The sequence below is a fragment of the Mchenga conophoros genome, linkage group LG3 (assembly GCF_057382185.1).
Source record: "Mchenga conophoros isolate Kocher_MC1m ecotype Shallow Benthic linkage group LG3, M_conophoros_male_GT1.1, whole genome shotgun sequence".
In the NCBI taxonomy this organism is placed as follows: domain Eukaryota; kingdom Metazoa; phylum Chordata; class Actinopteri; order Cichliformes; family Cichlidae; genus Mchenga; species Mchenga conophoros.
The window spans coordinates 54,949,544-54,970,729 of record NC_140528.1 but is presented as its reverse complement, the minus strand read 5'-3'; the positions used below and the strand labels follow the sequence as shown (position 1 = coordinate 54,970,729).

The 21,186-nt window shown below is 39.2% G+C and overlaps 1 protein-coding gene across 2 annotated transcripts in view; it reads left to right on the top strand.

Annotated features, from left to right (window-relative positions):
* The first annotated feature begins 5,350 nt into the window (after nt 1–5,350).
* The window catches only part of LOC146579556 (uncharacterized), a 38,261-nt gene continuing 22,425 nt past the window's right edge, over nt 5,351–21,186 (top strand). For both annotated transcript variants that reach the window (XM_085263400.1, XM_085263395.1), the window contains exons 1-2: nt 5,351–5,408; nt 17,051–18,959. In XM_085263400.1, coding sequence (XP_085119526.1) covers nt 17,442–18,959 — 1,518 coding nt within the window. In that variant the 5' untranslated portion in view covers nt 5,351–5,408; nt 17,051–17,441. The remainder of the gene's footprint in view (nt 5,409–17,050; nt 18,960–21,186) is intronic.

Genomic DNA, 21,186 nt, shown 5'->3' with positions numbered 1-21,186 from the left:
GACACAAGACAAGGAAAAAGTAGCTACAAGAAATCTATTTTATAATCATGAAAAAAAGACGCTGTTCATTTTATGTATGGAAATTTCTATTACATCGAGTGGCTTTCAAAAGTATTTGACCCCCTTGAACTTTTCCACATTTTTTCACATTACAGCCACAAACATGAATCAATTTTATTGGAATTCCACGTGAAAGACCAACACAAAGTGGTGTACACATGAGAAGTGGAACCAAAATCATACATGATTCCAAACATTTTTTACAAATAAATAACTGAAAAGTGGGGTGTGCGTAATTATGCCACGTAAAACAAGAGTTATGATCAAATATATATATATATATATATATAGATGCAATGTTTGGTTTTCTTCCTGAATACTATCGTTGTTTATGTTTACTGCGGGACGCAACGGTAAAAACTGCGTTTTATAAGGAAAGCGCTCGAAAGCACTCTGAGCCTGTGAGCAAAAACAAAAACAAAAAAACCCCACCCTTTCCTAATGGTGGAAAAATGTACCATGTCAACCAATCAAAAAATGATATGGCAACATGGCATTTAGAGTTGCTTAGGAAGCGGGAAGTTTTAGGAGTGATATCAGTGTTTTGAGATGTGAGAGATTTGCAACGTTTAGCGCAAATCTTGTGTAGTTAGTGTGTAGTGTAGTCAATAGTTTTGTGTGTGTCAGAACAATGAGGCGACTGCTGAGTGTTACAGGTGTTACAGGAGTGATACACCTCCTGTTGTCAGGCCTGCAGGTATCAGGCTGTTGTTCTCCTTTATCTCATAGTGGACGGAAATGATTTTTTGGAGTGGCACAAATAATTTGTTTGGCATCAGATGTGATGCAGAACAGCTGATTGTTCTGTAAATAGTTTGAAATGTTTATTTAAAAAACGCCTTGGCTGCATTTTGAGGTAAACAGCTGCAAAAAACTTTGTTGTTTTCATAACTCAGTTACTTTTTGAAGAAGTAACTATATAATTAATTGCCCAACATTGGTCATTATATACTGTATTTTGCAGACAGAGTTACAGGACTCTCTCCCAGACCACAGACTCATAATACAAGTCAGAGCTTTATAGAAAAAAAAAGTTGTGTTTTCAAAATTGGAGTTCAAGTTATTTTTGCTTCCAACAGAGCTAACATACTACACAGGTCATGAACAATATTTTTTTTTAATTTTCATTGTAAGTGGGCTAAAGCAGTTAATTAAAAGTAGTCTAACATAAATGTAAATGCTGTAATTTGATTATTTTAATAAACCATGTAACATGGATGGATTCAATGCTGGCGTGACCACAGTGTACATGTCTGCTGTTGCTCACAGTGGGCCAAGGGACCGCTCAGGGAGTTTGTGTGTTCGCTCAGACACATGACAAATTAGAGGGAACATTGCCCCTGAGTCAATACTTTGTAGAACCACCTTTTGCTGCAATTACAGCTGCCAGTCATTTTAGGGTCTGTCTCTACCAGCTTTGCACATCTAGAGACTGAAATCCTTGACCATTCTTCTTTGCAAAACAGCTCCAGCTCAGTCAGATTAGATGGACAGCGTTTGTGAACAGCAGTTTTCAGATCTTGCCACAGATTCTCGATTGGATTTAGATCTGGACTTTGACTGGGTCATTCTAACACATGGATATGTTTTGTTTTAAACCATTCAATTGTTTCCCTGACTTTATGTTTAGGGTTGTTGTCCTGCTGGAAGGTGAACCTCCGCCCCAGTCTCAAGTCTTTTGCAGACTCCAAGAGGTTTTCTTCCAAGATTGTGTCACGGCTGGGGTCGCAGTTGTGTGGTGGAGTGAATGAGGATCCAAGATGCAGATGGCAGTGGAGATGCGAGTGGCGATTTATTTACAGTGAAAATAACAAAGGTGAGGGCAGAACTGAACATAAACCTAAACTGGGAAAAACTAACAAACAAGCCTGAAAACATAAGAACGGTGGGAGATGTATAGAGATGGCAGCTGATGAAATGCTGGGCAGAGAGACGCGGAGAGACACAGATAAAGACGGAGTTACACGGAGGATTCACTGAGAAACATAGAGGATGAACACAGACGACACGACGAGGAGCACAGGCCAACATACACTATAAATACACATCAGGTAATGAGGAGATGACACACAGGGGTGGACACAGCTGACACTAATGGACATAACAAGAAGCAGACCTACAAAGTAAATCTGGAAACACACAGACTGTTTAACAACACCAAATGCAGGGACCCGAACGGAGCACAGAGGGAAGACACAGGTAGGGATAATAAACACGACAACCAAACCCAAAGAACTAATACAAATTCAGAATAAACACCAAACACAAGATGAAACCAAAATGAAACACAAAACGCTGGGTCAATGACCCAGGACCATGACAGATTGCACTTGGCTCCATGCATCTTCCCATCAACTCTGACCAGCTTCCCTGTCCCTGCTGAATCAGAATGAGAATACTTTATTAATCCCGAAGAAAATTATGGGTTACAGCAGGCAGCACGCTAATGGCGCATGCACACTTACAAAGGAACCTTCTGACCGTTACACAAACATCACATTGGGAAGACATGTCAGAGAGGTAGGCTGATAGGAAAAAACAACGAAATACATAACATGAGGTGAGAGGAGGAGAAAAAAAAACTCCACTCAGACTGAGCTCCTAACGGGAGAACAGTTTGAGAACAGAAAAAAAACCACCCCAGCGTAAAAGCACATGACTATCAATACACCATAGAAACACAAGACAAGCAACAGGGGCGGGTAAGGGTAAGAGAGAGCCGGTGTGGACAGCGCATCGGGTCCTGCAGCATGTCTGCGCTGGTCCAGTTGACCATCTGCACCAGGAGGGAACAAGCATCGAAGGCGTTTGGAAAGCGAGAGGGTATGAGTGTGTATCAGTGTATGATTGTGTGCATGTGTCCAGAGTTCAGCTGAGACAGTGTCCTTCACCCTGCCAGGCTAAGTAAACAGTCCTCCAGCCAACCCAGGTGGCCTTGAGTAGGATAAGAAGAACAGTCTATGCACAGTCTGTTATCAGGGTGTTTTTGTTCGGCTCCAGCCTTGAGACCACAGCTGGCGCCAAAGTGGTAGCCACATGAAATGATGGTCTTCTTCTTGGATCCTGAATAATTACACACACCGCACTTTTCAGTTATTTATTTGTAAAAGATATTTGGAATCATGTATGATTTTGGTTCCACTTCTCACGTGTGCACCACTTTGTGTTGGTCTTTCACGTAGAATTCCAATAAAATTGATTCATGTTTGTGGCTGTAATGTGACAAAATGTGGAAAAGTTCAAGGGGGCCAAATACTTTTGCAAGCCACTGTAAGTTGGGTTATTGTGACCAAATATTGGTTCAAAAGTCATCACTCAGAAGTTGGGTTGGTAATGTGCCAGGTTCTTCAATTCACTCCACAGCTTGACTAATTCAGTTGGGTCATAGGTTGGGCAGCTTTGATCAAATATTGGGTCAAACTTTTACCCGATTGTTTGGATTGAAGATAAGCCTCAGAAGAAGCCACATTATTCTTCACAAACTGCCATTTTCAACTAGACTGTGACAACATCAGACATTACTGGACTTCTCCACTACTATGAAATAAAATGTGGTAAGTAAAAAGTGAATTCTAAGAGTTTGAAAATCATGGAGTTATTTTTGATATGCAATTGCAGTGCAATTTATTTGTTTATTCTGTTTATTCTAGAACTTTACCTACTCATTAAAGGTCTTTTGACAGATAACACCAGCTATCTTGTGATGAAGAAAGTTATTTTTACTTAAAATGCTTGATATCATCTGTTACAATTATTATCTGAAATGAGGGTGAGGTTGCTCTGTTTGACAAACTGTTTAGAAATCACTGTATATAGAACAAAGAAAGTATGAGATGGGTTCTGAGTTTCGATCCAATTTTTTATTAACCTCAACTGTAAACACTGGTCAATATAACCCAATTTTTTGGATAGTTTTCCTAACCTAGTGTGCTGGGTCAAACCAATAACCCAACCCTGTTAAGTTTAAACAACCCAGCGTTGGCTCAGTCATATTTGACCCAGCACTGGGTTACAAATTGGGTTATTTTAACCCAGCATTTTTTAGGGTGTAGCCATTGGGGAACAGAAGGACTTTCTTTGTTTGAGCTATTTAAAAAATTATTTTAGCAACACAATCAAACAAAGTTTTAGTCTAGTCTAGTCAAAGTTTTGGGGAGTATGTAAAAACATTTATGGTAGCTTAGGTTGGAACACAACCAAACTCCCTCTGTGTCCTTCAGACAGACAGACAAACATATTATACTTATCTGAGCCTATTAATTTCAAGAATTACAAGCAAGCTACATTTTATATTATAGGGAATATTTACACAAATAAAAATAATACACATACTTAAATTGTACTTATTTTAAATATTTGTGATTTAAATAACTGTAAAACATGTAGACACATCAAAAGAGTGTGAATACACAAGCACCTGTAAGGAAGGATTGGGGCGGGGCTGGAAAAAAAGACTTGCTAAAAGAACAGTTGCAAAAGTCTCAACACTGGTACAAGGCTGCCCCCTGGTGTAAAGGTTTTCATTAGATAATCAAGATGATTAAGTAATTGTTGCTTTGGCTACTTCTAATTTAGTATATTTACCATGCAATTTATTTTAATTTGTTTTAATAATTTATTACAGATTTCGTAATATTAATCCAACAATAAATTATGCCATATTATTAAATCACTTTAGATATTATTATTATTAAAAATGGGTACTTCTGCTTTGTACGTGAATTTAAATACCTTAGGTCAAGCATCCAAAGCTTTGGACATGTGCGGAGGAGAAATAGTGGATATGATGAAAAGAAAATGTTGAGAATGGCGCTGCCAGGCAGGAGGAAAAGAGAACGATCAGAGAAAAGGTTCATGGACGTAGTCCCCGCTCATGACCCTGGTTTGGACAAGTGAAAAGTAATAGGTGCAGGAGGTGGCTTTGTTTATCGCAGTTCATCGTTGACATGATCAGTAGGCACGCGGTTTCACCAAAAACTATACAATTCCTAACAAAATATTTGGATTTCCCGTTGCACAGCCACCTTGGTCCTGTCTTTTTATTTCATTTCTTTCATTAGCTCATATTGTGCTAATATTATTGTTTTGGTTAGTTCTCTCTTTTCAACATTCTTTTTTTATTCGGCTTTTCTTCGATGTCTATTTTTAATCTTTACTGTCTACGGTGTGTGTGTGTGTGTGTGTGTGTGTGTGTGTGTGTGTGGAGGGCGGGGGGGGGGGGGTGTCATAGAAACGTCGTCTTTCAGAGGTCGTGCTTTTATTTTGAAGGCTCGTCTTTCAAACCGGAACAGACAGCAGAGGAAGTTTCCGCTCATCAAAGCAACAGGAAAGCAAAGCCATAACGAAAGGTAGGAAACAAATGCCATAAACAACCCGAGTTTCATTCTTTTACTCACAGTCGGTGTTTGTTGGTCTGTTACAGCCTTTAGACTCACTATGAAAAATGTGTTCCGCGTCTGTTTTGTTGTTAAACGTAAGGCTAACTTTATCACAGTGCCACTGATAACTTGGCTCAGGAGTTTGGCGTTTGCGGTCCTTTTTAAACATGATAAAGATCAATAAAGTCAAATGAAACGTTAATATTAAACTATGATTAGGTTAAAAATAAGGTATCACCCCTGTTGGAGTTTTTAAGAAGTTTTTAGGTCTTCTCCGGAGGGCCACTATTCACCACTAGGGTCAAGCACCCTAGTGGTGAACTGAAACATGTTGCTAAATAATACTGAACTTTACGTGTCAGATAGGGTTGCCAACTCCCTGAAAAATAAATAAGGGACACCTCGTGGCCAGGGCCGGGCGACCCAGTTGTCTTCACCCTTCCCAGTGTGGTGAATTTTCTAGCTCTTTTTTTGTGTGTGAAATTATTTTTTTAACCCTTTGACTTGAATTTGATTTAAGTAGATGTGTATTCTTTGTGATATGAACACATGTGAAACAAATGATCATTTAGCCATTTATTTTTAGCTCAAAATGACAACATTAACACAGTAAAACAGGTCTCTTTCTTAAACAGAAGCCTGTCATGCTTAACTTTTGAGAATATAAGTAAATCTTTCTTTAAAAGAACTCTGTCCTGCTTAACTTAAAATAATAGAAAACAATAGAAAGAAAAATATTCTTGTAACAGTGCACATTTAGTGCATTTAGTACAATTGGCTTCAGCTGAGGTATTATTTCAGCTTTTCTAATGCTAATCAGCTGCTCCCGTTTGTAAACCCGCTTGTTCCCATGATTACGCATCTTAACTCATCATCATTATTCATCTATGTATTACTTTTATGTATTAGTCATCTATTTGTTGTAATCATCTATCCTTGCAGTCGTTTATTACACAAAATAAATTATATTATCACACTTCTGGCCACATAGCGCTGATATTCACTGCACATGCCCATATTAACGTTTTCCAGCCAGGTGTTTTCCTTTTCCCATTCTTCCCTTTCTCTGAGGGGGAACAAACATTGCTGCTCTAATGCTGGGCTCACACTGTGCGGTTTTAGGCCCATTTTGAGCCGATTTTTGAGTGATCGGCCCGATTTTGGCCTTCATCGTGCGTCGTGTAGTATACGTGGGGTAAAGAGAAGTGATTAACACCTCACGACCAGCTCCCGATCATCAATCGCTCGTGAGCCGCTCACACTGCTCGCGCGCAAACACGTAAACGCCGTGAAAAAGACGGAGCAGCACGGCTGTGCAGCGTGTGATCTGGACACAAGCGATGGAGGCACAACTTGTAGAACTTTGAAAAGCTCATCCGAGCCTTTTCGATGTGGCATCACAAAATTATCACGACCACAACAACCGTGAAAATAGTTGGATTTACATCGCTGCTAAATCACAGCTGCCTGATCAATGTTTTTCATTAGCAATTTAGCAAAGTTGATGGTGGTGGTGTGTCTGTGTGAGTGTAAGACGGAGAGGGGGAGCGACAGATTTTCTGTTATAACCTTCATTTTATGGAGGCACAGTGTGAGCACTCAGGTCGCATCAGAGCATCGGGCGGTATAGTGTGAGACCTGCATCGTGACCTACCAACTTCTAACCCCTGCGAGTCAATCGTGCAGTTTGAGCAGGAGCTGAATAACGCGACTGTAAAAATCGCACAGTGTCTGCCCAGCTTTAGGTGTACTGTCGTCCGAGACTTGCACCGCAGTGTCGGCGTTTGTTTCCCTGTTGGCCATGCTTCTTGTTGTGGTCATCTGTTGTCTTCCGGTATTTTCTCCGTAAGCGACCTTTCCTCGACCAATGAGATGAGCGGTAATCTGAATTGTCATACTCGAATTGTCATAAGTGTGCTGTCAGCGCATTGGTCACAAAGCAGGAGAGGGGCTGGGAATTATGTTTTCAAACAAAGCGTTAATTCCATAAACATTTATAGACTACTTTTGATTCTCACTGTATTACGGGACAAAGTGCGTCCCTTATTAGCTCAATACGGGACGTGTACTTTTGTTTCTAAATACGGGACGATTCCGTATTTTAAGGGACGGTTGGCAACCCTAGTGTCAGATCAACCTAGAGTCAAAAGTTTGCCAGACAGTAAGCAACTGAAAATGTTTTCAGATGTACCAGTTTCTTATTGCATAGACCAGTGATGAAACACAAGTCATTATGCTGCAAATACAGGGTGTACTTCTGACCCAGCTGGAATATGCTCCAGCACCACCACACCCTAAAATGGATAAGGACTTGCATCACTACATGAAGAAAATCTTAGCCCAGTATTTACTATTTATGAGCATTTGCATTGTCTTATGAGTGGAGTCTCCAATACTGGAAGTGCGTTAGATATGAGGTTGTTTTGGAGATTGTGTCAGTCATTTTAAAACAGCGTGGGCTTTACTGAATTTTTCGTTTCTGCCCATGTGTGTGATGTCTATGCAAGATTTGTCTTGCTGCAAAAGTATTCTACTGGAATAAACATTTTAAGCATCTGATTTGTATACTCAAGCTAACATTTTACACGCTGTCCCTCATGTACATTTAATATCATTCTTTATTTATATGTTATACTTAGTGTTTCTTGTTTTAAGTCCTCATAATTTGTAATAATGGTTGAGTTTGGTGTTTTAGATCTTATTTGGACAGTTTTTTTTTGCCAGTTGTAGTGGTGATTGACTGACAGTTTTAACCTCTCAACTTATAACGTTAATGGTTTATTTTAGCTGTTTAACATACAATCCTGCCCCAGGAAACTATATCATTCTACAGCATATTATACTTTTTCATTTCCATGTAGATGATCCCAAGCTTTTGCCATCCATAGAGTTAGATGACACACAGTAATTAGTTGAACTGCAGGGAAGTCTTAAAGACTTGGATAACCTCCAATGTTCTGCTTCTAAATTCAAATAAAAAACATTTCATCAATATTAATTACTGCTAATTATAAAACATTGCTAACCATTACCTCCTACCTTGGATGTTTACGTTGAACACTAACAAAATTAGTTACTTTGTAGTCTGTAGCTGATGACTGATGATGGGCTATGTAAAGACTGCTAGAATATGTTGTAATTCAAAATCTTGCATATTGAGCACACTAAACATCTATGAGCACATCTAAGTATGTAACTGATTTTAAAAAACGATGGCACCCTGCCTTTAGTAAGTGCTGTCTTTAAGCAAGCAGGAAGCTGGATTTACACTATGATCATCTGACAACAGGCTGTATTGACCTCAATCTATAATTCAGAAATAACCTAATATTTTACATTTACTGCTCGATAGGATTATCCAGATGTGCAATGGAAAAGAGTCGAGCATTGCACTTTTCACTGTGACTTTTACCCACTTTTTATGTCTTGCAATTTTTCAAAGGATTTGTCTTTCTATAATTTGGCCTGGGAGGGGACACATGAGTTAGGGACTTCTTTTGCAGTCGTCATTTTCTGCCTGGGTGTTTTTGCTTGGTTTGTCTACTATTGAGTTTCCTGGCAGTTCAAACTTTTGGGCAAATTTGGCCTTGAGTAAGTGCATCATTGATAATCAGTAAGCATTTCTGTCACATATTGTCATTAGGTTCATAGGCATTTTCCCAGAATGCCTGATAAGGTTTCTGCTGTTTCACAGTTTATCACTGTCTTTCACAACCTTGATTTCTGCAAAAATTTAAACAACAAAATGTTTAAAAACAACACATACAATGGTTTTCAAATCTCATTAACACATATGTGCTTCACAGCATACAGTCCTCAAATGCAGGTTAAAGCATGCTCATTAAAAGAAGGAGCCATGTGTAAACATGTCATCCCACTTGTAATGGGCTGTGAGGCAAAGTGGAAAAAATGTTCTGCTGTCAGATGAGTCAAATCTGAAATAGATAATTTGTCCTCCTGAATAAAGAAGACAAGGACCATCTGCCTTGTTATCAGCACTCAGTTCAAAAGCCTGACAGTATGGAGGTGCATTAGTGCCCATGGAATTGGCAGCTTGCACATCTGGAAAGGCACCATTGTCATTAAAGGCATATACAGGTTTTGGAGAAACATGTTAAAAAAGAGGGGATTCTCACAGTGGTAAACATCAAAATTAGTATCAGTGTCAGAGCTACCATAGGGCGAGTGGTAGCGTTCACCCTCGACAATTTGCCACTCTCTTGCAAGGCCAGAATAAAACCACTCTACCAAAAAACAATAAATAGAATAAATAGATTCAGGCTCTGTTTGATTAAGCTCAACATACTGTCTCAGAAGAATCAGTGGGATCTGAAACTCAGTTTATTTGAACTGCATCAGTTTAATCCCATTGAGCAGAAATGACAGCAAAACATGTTGTTTTTCAAAATAAAATAAAAAAAATTAAAGAAAGCTGTATTTCTGTTATGTCACTAGTCTCTCTTCCTAATCTTCCCTCCTGTTTTTCTCTGTGAGTGTGATGGAGCAACACTGTGTTGGTATGTCATCTGACTGTAAATGTACAAATATTAATGGTTTGCCCCACATATCCTCCTGAGTACCAGCCTATTAATGTATGAGTTGTTTTGTTTGCTTTGGTTGCATGTTTGCATGTGTGATAGCAGCAGGTAGCAGGAGAGTGTGGTTGCAATCTGACTTAAGGGGTCAGATCAGGCAAAGAAAACCTCTTTTAAAGGGATGCAAAGGATGTAGCAGACTGTTAACTTCTCACTGTGCTGTCTTCGCCCAGCTGTTTTAGAACTAGGTGCAGCTGCACGGTGTGTACTGACCGTGAAACAAAACTGAAAGAGGAATCTGATGCACTCCCTGCTTTCAGCATACAGTGCAGGATATCAGGGCACGTCAGAACAACAAATTTCTATTACATGGGGGAAGCCAACAGCAAAGCAGCAGCAGTTTGAAGGTGTTTCACACCTGACAGACTAACACTTCTGTCTTTGTATGTTTGTGAGTTATATCTTTTTCTTAAATCTGGTGGAGTGACTGAAAAGCTCAGGTAACAATGCTTTGGGTTCTTTCTTGCTCACTCATTATGTTTTGTCTGAGAGACATTATGTAAGATAGAACCAAAGCAAAACCCTTCTAGCCTCTATTTGCTCTATTACACAGACAGAAAGATAAGGTTTTGCTAACATCATTTCAATTCACCAGTCAAAGCTTAATGCACTCTGAGCTCAAATGAGAAGAGTTGAAAATAAATTAGGAATAACATCAATACTTTGTTTTTAAGTAATAGTGTTTTTAAGATAATCTTGGGGCTTCGGCCATTTATTTTTCTGCTAATTTATTTGCCACAGCATATTTTATAAACGCCCAGTTGATCAGCAAAGTTTAAATCAAGTCTGATATTGAGAGAGAAATAGAATCTGTAATACCTGCAGCACGTTCTAATCGCTCTAATAGAATATTATGGTCGACAGTATCGAACGCAGCACTGAGGTTTAGCAGGACAATCACAGATCATGCAGAGATGTTTCCAAGTTTCACACAATACTTTTATTTCCCATTACTCTTATAGATGCATCTGGAGATCAGCACACTGCAGTCCTATTCTAAAGGCTGATCTAAAGAATTCCACACAAGTCATAACCTCTGATCTCCTCCCCCTACAGTAAAACACACATAGGAAAAACACTGGTACAGTGGCCAGGGGTGCTGACACCCTGTCCCCCATCTCCTTTTAAGATAGTGTGCGTTTGCCCTTTGTCTGCCCCTCACCCTCAGTAAGTGTTGTGTCCTGCCCTGCCCTTGGGGTGGGGGTTGATTGCCCTCCTGCCTTGCACCCCAATTCTTTTTTCCCATTCCAGGCCTGTTTTCTATTTTGTATTCTTACCCCCATTAACCGCCATATTATAAACTAGGGCTGGGCGATATGACCCAAAATTCATATCTCGATATTTTTTACCTGGACAGTGATATAAGATATATATCTCGATATTTATTTTTTTTAAGCCATAAAGTAAGAACAAAAAGAGAGTTCTTAGTCAAAGCTGTGTCCCAGATGTCACACAGGCACTTTTATTAACATAGAGCATAGATGTACATAAGATTTACTCAAAAATAAATTATGAGCATTTATTAAATAATAATGCTCCATAAATAAAAGAAAACAATGTGTTTTTTGTGCATAACAAAAAGCTCACAATTGTGCAGTCAAAATGTAAACTAACAGATGCTGAGCATAATAACAAAGAGACAGATTTCACAGCTGCTCTGTTCCCAACTTCTACTGTGTGACTGACAGCATTGAGTTTGAAATCCTCTTCGTAACCACGTGTCTTAACAGGTGCCATTTATAGTCCTTATACACAGTAGGGTAATATTACGTTGAAGCACAGTACGTATCACTCCGCGAAGGCTCCTCGGTAGCCGTAATGCTCTGACAATCCATCAGCGGTGCAGCACCGTAGCTTACCAAAGTCGTACTAAAACATTTTTTGACAGATTGCTGAGCGCTGTGTACCACATAAAATCGGTTCGCGGCCATCAAGCACAAACAGAATTCATACATAAGGCGCGCTGTCGACTTTTGAGAAAATGCAAGGATTTTAGGCTGTGCAGCGCCTCTGGGCTGCATGGCGTTAGCGTGGTTAGCTCGTTAGCGTGGTTAGCTAGCTAACACGTTGACGACGTCCAGCCCCACGCACGGGGCGATGTGCAGTAACTCGTTAACGGAGATTTGCCGTGTCCATCTTGTCGCTTCCTGCAGGTGAAGTGATGGGGGAGGGGGGGGAGCTGTGTTCAGTGAAGGAGGGGCGAGGCCGAGTAACGTTGCGTAAAGACAAAAGTGGACGAAAGAGAGGCAAACTTGCGGCTCCACAAGTATAATTATAACGTAACATAGACTATATCGATATAAAGGATATTGTCACACCTTATATCTCATATAAAAAATTTATCGATATTTTTTAAAAACTTGATATATCACCCAGCCCTATTATAACCCCAACCCCCACCCCCCCCACCCCAATATTCAACTGTAAATACAGTGTGGTATGTTTCACTAAAAGCCTTTTCCGCAGCAGGCATTTTGGCTTGTCACTGTGGAAAATGCACCACCGCATTTTATGTATGTATTATTCACACTCTCCAAAGATCTCAACGTCTAACACATTCATGCCATTGAAAAGCCGGGTGATTGTATCTCAGGAAGTTGGAGGAAAAGCAGACAATTCTAAAGGTAGCGGAGCCTTTTGTCTCTTCAACCACTGTAAGAGATAGCAAGGGAGTGTGAAGACCAAAGGTGTGAAAACAGCTGCGTACTGCCTTTTGTTTCTGTAGGAAGTATTTAAACTCAGGGCCATTCTGGGCTCAAGCAGAGACTCTGCCAATCAACTGCCCCAGCAATGTTGGCTTCTCTGACCAAGCTTGGGTTTTTGTTCTTTTCTGATGAAAGAATATTAGCTACTGCTCACCATTTGTCTGCAGGCTTTATTAAATAGAAACTTCCACAACAGTGTAAGCGCCTCTGGTCTGTTCAGGTGGCGTGTTCAGAAAACCTTTTTCTTGGCAGCCATTTTTATTTCCCAGGAAATGAAACTACTAAAGGAATTAAAGAGTGTCTCGTTGTGGGAGATGATCCTGTTATATCTCAGAAGTCAGGTTGTAATGTTGATGTGTGCACTTGGTGTAGGAAATGAATTAATATTTAGGGTTGCATAATCCTGATTAGGCAACATAGAAAAAAATGTCACGGTTGTTCAGGTAATCTTGTAGCAGCAAGTGGAAAATGTATTTATTTTTTAAATAACTTCCTTTCTTGGCATGTGAAATGGGATGTCTTTTATTCATCTTGCCACATTTCATTATGTTTTGCTTCCAAGGAGCCAGACTGTATTAACATTTTTAAGTGCTCTTAAGCAATAGTTTTCCACACTTTCTGAAGGTCTTTCAAAGTTCTGCTTTGGACATTGGCTTCTTTCACACTCATTTTCAGTCCAGTCTTTGTACCTGACCATTTTCAGAGGTGTTTTAAACATTTGCTAAGTCACTTAAGACCAGAGATGGGCAGTAAGGCATTACTGTAACGCGTTACTGTAATCTGATTACTTTTTTCAAGTAACGAGTAAAGTAAGGGATTATTAACCGTGATTTTTTTTGCGAGAATGTGTCATGACAGTGACGTAAGCGAGTGCGACGTTCGTGACAACAGCTGTGTGCAGATCAACAATGGATAATATATCGAGTGCGGGAGAGAGTATGAGCGTGCAGCGTTTAAAGCGTGGAAGTACTGACCTTACTTTGAGTTTGATTCCATAAAAAGTGACAAAAACATTAGTGTCTGGTGTGTGTGGGAGAAAAAATCTTTTTACAGCGAAAAAAACCCCTGAACTTCCGAGCAAGCACCGAGTGCGCAATGACGTAATGGGAAATTCACAGAGAAACTCGCGGATTCTTCAACTGACCGCGGCACACCTGCACCAGGGTAAACCTCCGCCTACCTCACTCCTGCTTTACAGGTGAAAATAGAGCAACAGGACAGCTAGTCTTTGATTTTATTTATTTTCTGCTGTGTTTTACTTGCATCTATTTGAAAGAGTGAGTGTAAACACAAAAAATATTTTATTTTATGTGCTGGAATGTGCAGAAAATAGGTTTAAATGTTAAAAACTAATTTATTCAAGTCAGAGAATGGTGCATTTTATTTTTGCTTGATGCATAAAGTTAAAAGACTAAAACTAATAAAACAAGTTTTAAAAACAGATGTTTCCATTTGATTACATTTTGTATGATGGATTATGTATCGCTTTATCACCTATTCAGGTTGTAAATCGTGTTTTTTACAAAGTAACTAAGTAACTAATTACTAATAAGTAATCAGTAAAGTAACGGGATTACTCTTTGGGGGAAGTAATCAGTAATTAGTTACTGATTACTTTTTTCAATTAACTTGACCAACACTGCTTAAGACTGATCTATGAATTATTCACGCATGAAAAAAATTCACTCATAACAGACAGGTTAAAAGACCCATTTTAAAATAGGAACTTTTTCACAAAAATATATTTTCTTATATAATTTCTTTACAATCTGGAAAAAACTAACAAAGCTAAAGATAAAACTGTTTCCACATATAAAACTGTGTTTTTGCACCAATAAGGTAATTCCCAAAGAGCTTTTAGCTGAACACTTATACATACAGTGTGTCCTTAAAAATTTAGGAAAGTAGGAAACCTACAAACTAAAAACTAGGAAAACACATCTGACACAGGACCTAAGAGATACATCTGGAACTTCAGCTGATCTATCTACTGCTTACTAAAGCCTCATCAGAAATGGTCTCAGGGGAAGGGTGACTGTCAGGATTCCATTCTTAAGAAAGGGAAATGCGGAGGAAAGGCTGAGGTATGCCAGATTACACAAGAACTGGACTGGAAGTCAGTTGCAGTGAGTCTTATGGAGTGGTGAATCCAAACTTGAAATTTTTTTTGTTCAGCCCGTCATCAATGTATCCACAGGAGATCAGGAGAGAGGTATAACAGTCGTCATTTACAGCTATCTGTAAAACACAGCGGAGGTTCTCTCGTGGTTTGCGACTCCATTTCAGCCTGTGGTCATACTCAATATTGTCAATTAAATAAACCCTGTGTTTGCCTTATTCTGTATTTTCATGTATGTTTATATTTTATTCAATAAATATCTGTATGCAATTTCCAATTTTTCTTGTGACAAATTGAGAATAGAACAGTAAAATTAGCTGCTTGGTTTTGGATCACAGCTGATCCTTGTTCTGCTTCAGAAAAGTAAACCGGTCTTGCATCTGCTGATTTGAGTGCAATTCAAACTTAACACAAGATCTCCCCAGAAAGGGAATACCTCTTTAGCTGCAGTCCAAAAGGTCAAGTTGGAGTCTGTCTAGTCGTAAGATGAGATCTTCCCTGTGAAAGCAACTGCACAATATTGAGGATTTCCACAACCAGCTGCCAGAGAAGCATGAGATGGTAGAGGCCAAGGCTAGCTGGTTGAAGCTTTTAGAATAAGAGAGGGGTTTGTCCACTAGTAAATTGATCATAATTGGCATTGTTCTTTCTTACAGATAGAAATTGAAATACTTTGTCAGACATACTTAGGTGGGTCTCATTGAAAGAAAGACTAAATAAATGTATTCTCTATTAGGGCTGCTCAATTAATCGAATTTTAATCACGATTACGATCTGGGCTTTCAACGATCATTAAAAATGACTGAGCCGATTATTAGCCCCTCCCTCATTTATCCGCGACACCTTAAAGGCCGGTCCGTGAAAATATTGTCGGGCATAAACTGGTCCATGGCACAAAAAAGGTTGGAGACCGCTGATTAAGAGCACCCGAGGGAAGCTCGGAAAGCTAAGCAGAAGTTATTTGGAGAGGAGAGTGACTGCTGTTGTTTGAAAAGAGAAGTAAAAAAAAAAAACTTCAGTGGTGTTGCACACTATTTTATATTATTTTTTAAAGTCATTGTTAACCCTTTAAAGCCGGTCAGAGCAGCACGCTCCGTGTTGTGTAACTATTTTTAAATCCCTGTAGAACCGGAACCGCCTAAGCTAGCGCAATAATTTGTTTTGCATATGAAACCGGAGGAGTTGTACTTACATCTGATGCCATCAGCTTGTCCTCGGTCACGGTTTCCTTCCACATATAGCTTTGCAAAAATTGCATAAAAAGCTCTTGCAGGAACAAAAACATAATATTCCAGAAACACGCTTTGCCGATCCAATCAGCTGTTCGTAACACTTCCCACAGTGAAACAGACGTCAGCGCGAACTATCACATGTCCGCCATTTCCTGCTCGAAACCGGAAGTGACGTCATTTTCGCGGAAATGTAGTTTTTTACTCGTAGGCCTTAAAAGCCTATACTGGTCATGTTTGACTTTTCTGAATAGTTTCTGGGATGCTTAGAACTCGAATTGCACTGCTGGAAATAGTTTATTTTGATGCACCTGCTGTTTTCTTTGCAAATTTGCATCATAGGATTGTTTTTTTTTTTCGTTTTTCCTGCAGTGTATATAAAAATTGGTGTATCTCCAAAATAAAACTATGAAGACACTCAAAATAAATTTCCTGTGGTGGGAAACTATTTTTTGCAACTTTTTTGTATTTAAAGTTTTGAGGGATAAACCTCTTAAATTTCTCCGAGTAGAAATATATGTAACAAAACAAAAACGATTTTCAATTTTTTTGTAGTTTATTGCACTTTTTTGCAATTAATGTAGTTACTATGGACTTAATGCATACATATTATTAAAATATGGGCTATAACAGTTGTATAGCAACTTGAAATGCTCCCACAAATGGCACTACAACATGTAAAAAAATAATATAAGCTCTGGCGGACTTGGTTCTATAGTAGGTCTTAAAGGGTTAAATAAATATCGTCAAATAATCGAGATCTCAATTTCAGTGAAAATAATCGTGATTATCATTTTTGCCATAATCGAGCAGCCCTATTCTCTATGTCATATGATCTTCTTTCTTCTCTTCACCTATCATTTTATGCTTTTGCCTGCTTTGCTTTTTGTCTGTCTTTCTTTTTTTTTTTTTTCCCCAGAAAAGACCTTGACATGATATCAGTGACATCATTTCTATCTTGCAGGACTGAGCAAATCAGGACAAGACCATGCAGATGATGAATTCCATCGATCCAAGAAATTGACGCCCACACCAGTTCAATAACTCCATTTTTAATTTTTCAACTTTTTGTTATTTTTGAGGGATAGTATCTCTTCTTCTGCTCCAGGGCCTCTACAAAGGCCACAACATTGAGAGCTTCCAGGGATCTCACTAGTGATTGAGGAGAAGTTACCTTGGAGTTGACTCTTTTGAACGTCCACCTTGCACTGATATAGATAAATGGCACTCTTGTAGTTGCCTGTTGACCTACCACCTTACCAACAATATTCAGCACGCCATCTCCATGTCTAACTGCAGCATCCTCCTTCCTGACTACCCCAGCCCTACATAACCTTCTGGAGGGTGATAAGATCATGTCCCATCCCATGGATAACACCCATGCCTCTGGGAACCAAAGTTCCAACCAGGGGCAGTATGGACTATCGGATGTACATGCAAGTGGGGACCCTAACAGGTCTATGACTCTGGCTGACTCTCAGGACAGTCATTTTACTAGCACGCCTAGAGATGAGTTTCATTCATCAATCACTGAAACAAGCAATCCGATGTCTTCGCTCTCTCAAAGACTCTCTGATGTTGATAGCGGCATGGACTGGTTGCCAAACTACAAAAGTGAAATTGAGGATTCTTCTTCTAAATTCCATGCATCACCGGCTTCTTATAGAAATAAAAGCAGTCATGACAGTAGATTTGCTGCTCTGAGTGAAGGAGAATGTCATATCCAATCTATTCCAGGTTTAGGTGATTATGACTCTCAACTGCCTGACAAACCTGTGGCTGTGGCAGAGTCCAGGTACCCTCAGTACACATCAGAAGAAGCTGCTAACATCCTTTTGCAGTTTGGACTTGAAAAAGAAGACTTGGAATATCTGATTTCTTACCCCGAAGACCAGATCACCCCTAGTAACCTGCCTTTTATCTTACAACAAATACGCAATCAAAGGGGTACAAATGCAGTTCAATCAGAACCAAATCCAGATCTTCAGCCAACCACCAGTATGAGTAGAAGGGACAGGTTAAATACAAAAAGAGGAGAAGAGATGTGGCAGGATGAAATGTCACCTACTGTTCAACCAAGTAAAGTGATTGACTCTGGACACACTGCCAAATATACTGTAGATGAGATTGGGAAGAGCAGTGACAAGAGAGCTAGCAATGGTGGGAGTAGAAGTATGTTGTTGATGGACTGTTATGAGAGTAGCAGCCACAATAGAGAACCACTCCAAAAAAGTATGATAGAAGGGAAAACCAGTACGATGGTTTCACCATTTGACCTGCAGGATACTGTTTCCAGTCTGAGCTCAGTCCAAGTCTGTGTGACTTCTCAAGGAAGTAATGCAGCTCAACAGATCCAACCAAGCCGGTCTTCTCAAGAAATCATCAGCTCTTTTTCTCCACCGAAGAAGGACACAGACTCAAGATTTCCTAAGATGTCTGAGGTCTCCAGGCTAGTTCTCTTTAAAGAACCAGAGACTTATCAGCAGTCAGCCTTAAAAACTCAGCCACCTCTCAGTGTGGTCTGTGTTGTGCATCCCGATAATGATTACATTCACACCAAGGAAGAGAGTACAACTCAAGAACAAGACTCTAAGGTTGCTGAACCGATGAACAAGAAGCAGCATAAGTGGACACAACAACAGCTAAGAAAGCAGAGTAAACAGATCATGAATGCTGCTGCAAAACCAGTTTCTCTACTTTCTTCCCTCCGAAGTACCATAACTATTCCATCTTCCAATAAGCAGTGCTTGGCAAACAGGGAGCTTTCAAAGTCTCTCCCAACAAGGGCCATGAAGCAAGACTATGCTGCAGCCACACCAAAAATCTTTCCACATACCTGTTCTCTGTGTTTACAACAATGTGCTCATATGAAGGTGGGTGGAAGAGTATACTCTGTTTGCCCTTGTTTAGGAGGACAAGTTTTTTAAGATTACGTTATTTTGATTGAGTTTCAATTTCATTTTCTTTTCATTTGGAAGAACTGATGGCTGTTTGTTGAAAAAAAAAATCTATAAATGGTACTTTCAGTTGATTTTAAACATTGTTTCACTGAATCAGTAATATTGACAAAAGTATTCCAGTAAGGTGTGCACCACAAGCTGTAAGCTGTGTACCCATTAGCAAAAACAATATGAAATTTTGTAACAATATAAGGAAAGGAACAGTTCATGATCCAAAGTGTCACATTTGACAAACATTGTAGAGGAATTGTGTGGCTACTGGTAGAATGAGGAGAATAGTCTCAGTGACTGCTGATTGAGGTAGCAGATGAATTAATTGTACAGTGCTGTACTCCCCGCTCAATTTTTAGCCAAATGATGCAGAACTGCAAAGATAGTGTTTTCACAGTGCAAATGGATAATGAAATAACTCAAGAATTTCTCAAGGCAAAGAAAATAGGTATTGAAAAAAGAGAGAGACACACAAACAATTAGCCAGTGAAGGTGCCTGCAGTAAAGGCAGAGCATCTCAAAGAAGGAAACAGTATTTGGGAGTTCGTATGGGTTCAGAACTTTAGGAAGTCATTATCTTTTAAGACTATGTGCATTTGTAAAGTTACTTTTGAGCTTCTGAAAAAGTTTGAGATAAATTAATTAAGTCTGAAAATGAATTGGAATTCAGCCACATCAAATCTAGTGGCATACTGAGGCAAAATGACAAAAATTTAGCAGTTGTCCAAAAACTTATGGACTGAACTGTAGTTACTTCTATGATTATCATCTATCATATTTTTCAAAATGTAATCAAAGTCTTTGTCTATACAAATGTGTGACATGCTTTTTGAGGTTTATTGCTTAGTGCTGTTTCCTTGACAACCTGGATATACGTCCAAGTTAGTGTTGCATAATGTCGCAGGGCATCATAGTGATGAACAAAATTTGACTGTCTAATGCTGCAGTCACACTAGGCAAAACAGTGTTAGGAGACTGCGGTACGACTCAAATTACTTGGGCCATGTACAATGAATTTACATTGCCTTTGACATAGCTGCTTCGAAGATGGGGATTACTAAGCCAGTTGCTGTCTTCAAAACGTTGCTGTATCAATACTATAACAAAGTGGCAATAAGACAGAACTTTTCTGCTACCAGTTTGTGTGTGAATGGGGTCGAATTAGCAATTATATGCCATCTCATTGTAGTAATATGCCAATCAACTGAGATAAATGATAGAAAAATGCTTATCTGTTGCTGTCTATATAAACTGAAATGTACATAAACCTGAATTTACATTAAGAGTTCAGCCAGAACCTCATAATTCTGAAACAGAAGTTTCCTCCACAAACAGATTTAGTTGCTGCAGGGTGGCAATGTAACTCCAAGTAGAGCAGGGCGATATGACCAAAAATATTTATCACGATATACATTTGAAAATTTGCGATAACGATATAACTGACGATATAATTGACACTAGACAAAATACTTTACAACCCCACAACTTTATTAGTGCAAAAAAAAGAGAAAACATCAATGTATTTTCACTTACACAAGCAGCTTTTTTAAGTGCATTAAAGTTATATTAAAAAAAATTACAGTGCAAATGCAAATTCCTTGCTGACAGTTTAACCAAAAGGCATTTCCAGTGGAAATTGGCCGACATATCCTCAGCATAACCATGTATAATATCCACAAAACTTAAAAAGTTATACACACACAATACTGTAATATTATGTTGAAGCACAGTACGTATCACTCCGCGAGGCTCCTGCCTACGATAGCCGTAATGCTCCGACAATCCATCAAGCGGTGTGGCTTCGTAGCTTAGCAAAGTCATACTGAAACATCTGACAGATTTTCGAGCACCGTGTACATAAAATTGTTTCGAGGTCTGTAAACACAACCAGAATTCATACATAAGGCACACGGGATTATAAGGGGCACTGTCGATTTTCAGAAAAATCAAAGGATTGATTTTAAGTGTGCTGTATTTCCCAATAAACACGGTAATAACGACGGCCCGCTAGCATGCTCTACCAAAAATAGTGCTTTGTTGTTTATCTAATGGTTGAAAGCCAAACCAGTTCCACACCACTGAAGTTGCAGCATTTTTACAAACCTATTCTGGTTCATCTGTTTCATTCAACGATCCGCTTTCGCCCTCA